Source organism: Phocoena sinus, chromosome 6 (genome assembly GCF_008692025.1).
Source record: "Phocoena sinus isolate mPhoSin1 chromosome 6, mPhoSin1.pri, whole genome shotgun sequence".
Classification (NCBI taxonomy): Eukaryota; Metazoa; Chordata; class Mammalia; order Artiodactyla; family Phocoenidae; genus Phocoena; species Phocoena sinus.
In genome coordinates this window covers 7004260-7010259 of record NC_045768.1, presented here as the reverse complement: position 1 = coordinate 7010259, position 6000 = coordinate 7004260, and the positions used below count along the sequence as shown (strand labels likewise).

General features: G+C 55.8%; 1 protein-coding gene across 3 annotated transcripts in view; it reads left to right on the top strand.

Annotated features, from left to right (window-relative positions):
* Positions 1 to 987: 987 nt before the first annotated feature.
* MIGA2 (mitoguardin 2) overlaps positions 988 to 6000 on the top strand; it is a 28085-nt gene continuing 23072 nt past the window's right edge. Inside the window, exons 1-3 of one of the 3 annotated variants that reach the window (XM_032635458.1) lie at positions 988 to 1045; positions 3512 to 3677; positions 4641 to 4851. In XM_032635458.1, the coding sequence (XP_032491349.1) occupies positions 3534 to 3677; positions 4641 to 4851 (355 nt within the window). In that variant the 5' untranslated portion in view covers positions 988 to 1045; positions 3512 to 3533. Of the gene's footprint in view, positions 1046 to 1135; positions 1314 to 3511; positions 3752 to 4640; positions 4852 to 6000 lie in introns of those variants that run through there. The other 2 variants (XM_032635456.1, XM_032635459.1) reach the window with 2 other exon arrangements.

Here is a 6000-nt window from a genome sequence, read left to right as displayed (position 1 = left end):
TCACTTTCTTTCGGGAGTCTCTCACCTCCCCATGGGAGCGCAGGTGTCCCTGGGAATCCCCATATTCCTGAGTTTCCACCATTAGAGCAATATCACGTAAGATTGTAATTAAGTATCTTAATTATATGTATCTTGTCCACCACTGCACTCCCAAGTCCAGCCAAAGGACTGGCACACTGAAATATTAGTTGTTGATGAATGAAAGAATGTGACCTTACTGATAATTACACTAAAAAAACTTAGATGTGTCCAGTTCTTTGGTTATGAAAGGGCTGCCACACTGTTTTCTTATGATCAGCACCAAAGCCCTGTTACTCAGGCAAGGCAAGAATTCCATTCCCATTTTACAGAGGGGTAAACTGAGTAAACCCCACAAAGCTGATGTGTCAGAGCTTGATTCCAACTCAGGGAGGCCTGATTCCAAACCCAGTGTTTAGTGCAAGGCACAGTGAACCGAAGCACTTGACGCCAACTCTTAGGGAGACGACGTCTCGTAGGGGAGGCGTGGCACTCCTGCAAACAACCCCAGAAAGTGGAGAGTGGCAAGTGCTCAGGAGGATGCTGTAGGAAGTTAGAGGCGGTGGCGTTGGAAAGTGGGCGCTCGAAGGGCGGGAAGAACTTGTCCGTGTGGGCACCAGTGGAGGCAGAGGAACCAAAGATGAGAGCTCAGACCACCGGCAATTCCTTCCACAAAGCGCCTTCGAAACCTGTTTGCTCCGCCTCATCCCTTTAAGAGTGGCCCCGCCTCACTCAGCCACCCGGGTCAATCTAATCTCGATGGCCAATCACAGGAGAGAAAAAAAATCACTTCCGCGCCTCAACCGCACTTAGGGGGAGGAACAGAGGGAGAAGGGAGGGTGAGACAATATTGGTCACGTGGCCCACCCAATTGCACAGAGGCCGGGGCGGTGCAGAGGAGTTCGGCGACACTCATTGGCCAAAGAAAGGTTGGCCCTGCGTGAGGCAACGCCCCCCGTGGCCCCGAGGTTGGTTGCGCGGGCGCCGGGGAAGGAGACGCTGTCCTTCCGCAGCGATGGGATCCTGGGTGAGTGGCGGCGGTCCGGGCTGAGCCCGCGGAGCAGGCGGGCGGCGCGGCAAGGTCCGGGTCTGAGGCTTGCAGCGGGCGGGAGCCGTCCCTGAGCGGGGAACTGGGTAGGGTTGCAGGTGTCCCAGCTCAGCCGGACTAGAAGGGCCAGCGTTGGAAAGAGCAGGTACTCGGGCCGTGGGCGGCGCGAGAGGTGGAACGGAAGGTACCCGGTCAGTGGGAAGATGCCCGGGCCTGGAACATTGCAGAGATCGGAGCAGGGGCGCAGGTACTGGACCCGCGCTGGGCAAGTACTGGGATGGAAGGACCGGGTGCGCGGGCTGTGGAAGGCGGCGGCAGTGGGCACCTGGACGACCCTCAGGGATATTCCGGGGGTCGGGGCAAGAGAGGAGGGGGCCTGACCAGGGCATGCGCAAGGAATTGTCTGGGATGGAAAGAGCAGATTCTGAAGAAGGGGGTATTGCTGAGGTCCAGCGTGGGAGTGCTCAGTGCCTGTCCTGGTCAGACTGCTGAGGTGTCCCACCGGTGTGGAATGAACGGAGACTGGGCAGAGGGGACATTGCTGGGGTCAAGGCGGCATGAAGGGTGCTCAGACTAGAGTCATTTACGGGGTGGTTCAGGGCAGGGGAGAAGGTGTCCGGGATGGAAAGCGTGGGCATCCAAGCTGAGAGGTTGTGAGTGCCCTGGTGGGGGTGGAATGAGCAGGTTACTGCCCAAGGTTACAGGGCAGGAGAGGTGACTTTCCCAGGTTGGGACGACATTAGGAGTGTCCACGTGGTGGGGGGACATTGCCATGGTCTTGTCGTCACAGAGAAGAGGTGGAGGCTTCTCTCATTCAGCCCTGGGTCGTGCCAGGAGGAAGAATGGGGTATGGTTGGGCTGGATCTGGATCCATCCCTGGAGTGAAGCTGTCTTGGGGTGGGTGTCGTTACCTGGCACCTGCCACTCTTCCTCAGTCGGGGCAGCAGAGGCTGCTTTTGACTTTCCTGCAGGTAAATGCCAAGCCTTGGGGTCCCCCAGAACTGAGGTCATATCCCGGCTTGGCCATTTACTCAGTGACCTTGGTAGGCTTGATTACCTTTTGGAGCCCCAGTTTCCCCATCATTGAGATAAACAGTGCTTGCCTTGAGGGTTCTGTGGGTGACTAGACTTAAAACCCTCCATGGGGAGTCTGTTCCAAGCCTGGCCTGTTAGAGTAAGTGCTTGGGAAATAGTAGCCGCTGATCCTCTGATGTTCTTGTCTTCCCTCGTTCGTTCTGAGGCTTGGGCCAAGTTGGGGGTGGTGCTGCGAGAGCTGGCTTGTGACCACTGGAGGTCACATCGCTCAATTTGTAGCCTCCTGGCAGGATGTCCCCTACCCTACACACACACACACACACACACACACACAGCCCTAGAGCTAACTGATAGGATCATTCACCCTTCCCACTCACTGAGGATAAGCCGTTTCTTGTGCCAGTCCAGTGACTTTGGCCGCCATCCCAGGTAGACAGGGTCCATCTGGCCTTCGTGGTCATTTCGTTTGAAGTCCCAGGAGACCTTGAAGGCCTCCTTGGCCTTGGTGGTGGTGGTCGGGGAGCTCTCTGAAGGATCTTGGGGACTGGGTTATATGTGCTCAAGCCACTTATTCACTGGCCTTGGAATGGGCCGTGGGGTACCCTGGGGGGTCTCACAAGGCCCCAGGGGAAAGTTGCCCTTGTAGTCTGTAGTTCTGCTGAGGCTCCCACTTCCTGCTCCATGTCAGATTTGGCGAAAGGGTTGTGTTAAGCACAGGAGTCGAAAGTCCGTTAGATCTTGGTCCAAGTCCTGACTCCGCCTGGTACCAGCTGTGTGACTTGGGACTCCTGACTTAGCTTTTCTGAGCCTCAATTTCCTCGTTGGAAATTGTCAGGGGTGTGGGAGGTAGATCACATCTACTTCATAGAATTGTAATGATTCAATGAAATAATGTACGTAAGGAACTCTGCACAGAATACCCACACACGGTGTAGTAGCTGTTATTATTTGAGGAAATACCCTGCTGTTTTCGTAATATGTCCACAGGAAGTACAACATTCTTGGTTTCGTGGGAGGTGGAAAAGATGCAATGATTCTCACTCAGGGGTCTGACCCTTTAGAGGCCTAAGGTTTTTGCTTAGCACGTGGGCCATGGGTTTAAAAAGATTGAGAAAGTGTGGTATAAAGCCCCAAGTTTGAGAGCGACCTATCCATCTCCCAGGCTCTGGGTCCTCACTTGGGCCAGCATGCCAGACACTGCCTTCTCCCAGGGCTCAAGGTGGGCAGAAAGTCTGTGGGGCGTTTGGCTACCTTCCTGCTGGCAGGTGCAGAAGGCGGGGGCCTGGTTCCAGGCCTCGCATTCCACACGTGGGCTTTGCTCCCACCTCATCCCCCAGAGCACTCTTGTGTGTGTTTCTTTATGCTCACATGCACACACCCTTGTGGCTGACTTGGTCGTCTGTCTCTCAGCTCTGTGGAGGGACCTTCTGGTATGTGTGTCCCTGTCCTTTCGGGGCGTGGATGGTGCCCGGGACCCAGCCAGCAACCAGTTGAAGACGTTCTCCTTGGAAGCTCTCGGCCCCGAGGGCTCTCGCCTGGGGTGCCGATCCTGCCATGGCATTCCAGAGGACTGAGGGTATGTCCATGATCCAGGCCCTGGCCATGACGGTGGCAGAGATCCCTGTGTTCCTTTACACGACGTTTGGGCAGGTAAAGATCGGGGTGGGTTGTGGTCCTGCCCTTTACCTCTCTGGTCCCTGAAACACTGAGCCACTCATCCCAGGGTCCCTCAGCATCCAGGAAAGTTGGGCCCTCGTGATTGCTGTCCCAGGCAATCCTCTTTGAGCAGAGTAAGGAGGACTGGGTTAGGAGTCTGGGGTCCCAAGCCCGGTCTCCACCCCAGGCCTATGTGGACTCTTGACCTCAGTTTCTCAGTTTATAAAAGAGGTCAGTAATGCCTGCCAACTTTAAATGTTTGTGGCTGACCAGTCCTCTTGATACTTCCTGAAGCTCTGCCCTGTGGGATGCCGCCTCGCTCGAGGGCCTCCCAGTCCAGCAGGCAGAGTGAGGGTGGAGCAGGGGAGTGTACAGATGGACCATCGAGTAAAGTGAACGTCATTGTCTTTGAAGAGTGGAGAAGCGGGGTGGGCAGACCTCAGTTCCATTTCTACCTCTCTGTCCCCTTAAGCGTGCGTCCTAACCCATGTAAGCTTCAGGTGCCTCACCTGGAAAATGATGGGCATTCGGACAGGTAACACAGGTGAAATCCTGGCGCGGTAGCTGGCATAGGTGCTCCGTCGGTTCAGCTGGTAGAATCCTGACCGATGGTGTTGGGGATACCTGCTGGACCCCAGATATGATCTCCTAGCCTTGTCATTTTGCCATCCCCCGTCCCCCTCTTTTACATCTCTGTGATCCAGGTTTCAGAGGCCAGGGCCCCCAACTCCCACCCCCACAGCGCCCTGCAGGTGGCTGCCTCTCAGTCATTCCTGGTCAGGAGGTATCCCCTGGGGGCCTGATGCGTTCCCTGCCCCTCACGTGTTCCTCAGGGCAGCTCTCCCAGGGAGATGTAACTGGCTGCCTCCCTCTTTTCTTGCAGTCTGCCTTGTCCCAGCTGCGGTTGACACCAGGCCTGAGGAAGGTCCTCTTTGCCACGGCCCTGGGGACTGTGGCCTTGGCCCTGGCCGCCCACCAGCTCAAGAGGCGACGGCGGAAGAAGAAGCAGGTCGGCCCCGAGATGGGAGGCGAGCATCTGGGCACAGCGCCCCTCCCCATCCTCATGGCCAGGAAGGTCCCGTCAGTGAAGAAGGGTAGGTGTGAGGTGGTGGGGAAGGGCCTGACCTGGAGTCGAGTCTCAGCTGGACCCCTATTAGCTGAGATCTTGGGCTAGTGACATCCTGTCTCCAAGCTGAGTCCCTTTCACCTGGGAAGCAAGTCATTGTAAGGATTTGCTGGGTGATGTGGCCGGATGCACATGTCGTTGGAAGCGATGGTTCTCATTATCTGAGGACACTTTGGGAGCCCTGGGTCCAGAGTGGGCTGGTGGGGTACAGCTCCTCCGTCCAGCGATGGAAGTGCCCTGGCTCAGGAGCAGAAAGGGCCAGATGGTTCCTGAGCCTTTTGGTATTCTCACCATCCCCCTCTTTTTCTCTTTGCATACAGTAAGATTCACCCTTTTTTGAGTTTTGACAAACACTTATAGTCATACAGTCACTACCACAATCAAGGACTGTTGCTCTAAATCCCCCCAGGGCCCTTGGTAGTCAGCCCCTTTCCCCTTCCGCCAGCTCCTGGCAGCCACTAACCTGTTTTGTGTCTGCTGATGTGGCTTTAAAAGCCTCTTATGGTCCCGTTAATCTTGTAAGCCAGTAACCCAGTGTATGCTGTATACAGATTGCTTTCTAAGGCAAGGAGTCCTCAAAGGCTCTCATGTTGGAAGAAACTTGTTTTAAGAGGCAAAATCTCCTTCCGGGCTCTCCTGCCTCCTCGCTCTTCTGAGCTCCCTCTTGAGCGACGTCGTGGGGGGCATGGCTGCTCTCCCTCTGCTGGGGGCCTGACACCCTTCTCTCCCGTCTCCCCCGCCCACACTCAGGCATGGAGCTATCAAAGTGACAATGACTTTTTTAAAAAAAATTTATTTATTTAAATTTATTTTTGGCGGCGTTGGGTCTTCGTTGCTGTGCTCAGGCTTTCTCTAGTTGCGGCGAGCGGGGGCTACTCTTCGTTGTGGTGCGCGGGCTTCTTATTGCGGTGGCTTCTCTTGTTGCGGAGCACAGGTTCTAGGCGCGCGGGCTTCGGTAGTTGTGGCACGTGGGCTCCGTAGTTGTGGCTCGTGGGCTCTAGAGCGCAGGCTCAGTAGTTGTGGTGCACCGGCTTAGTCGCTCTGCGGCATGTGGCATCTTCCCGGACCAGGGCTTGAACCCATGTCCCCCGCGTTGGCAGGAGGATTCTTAACCACT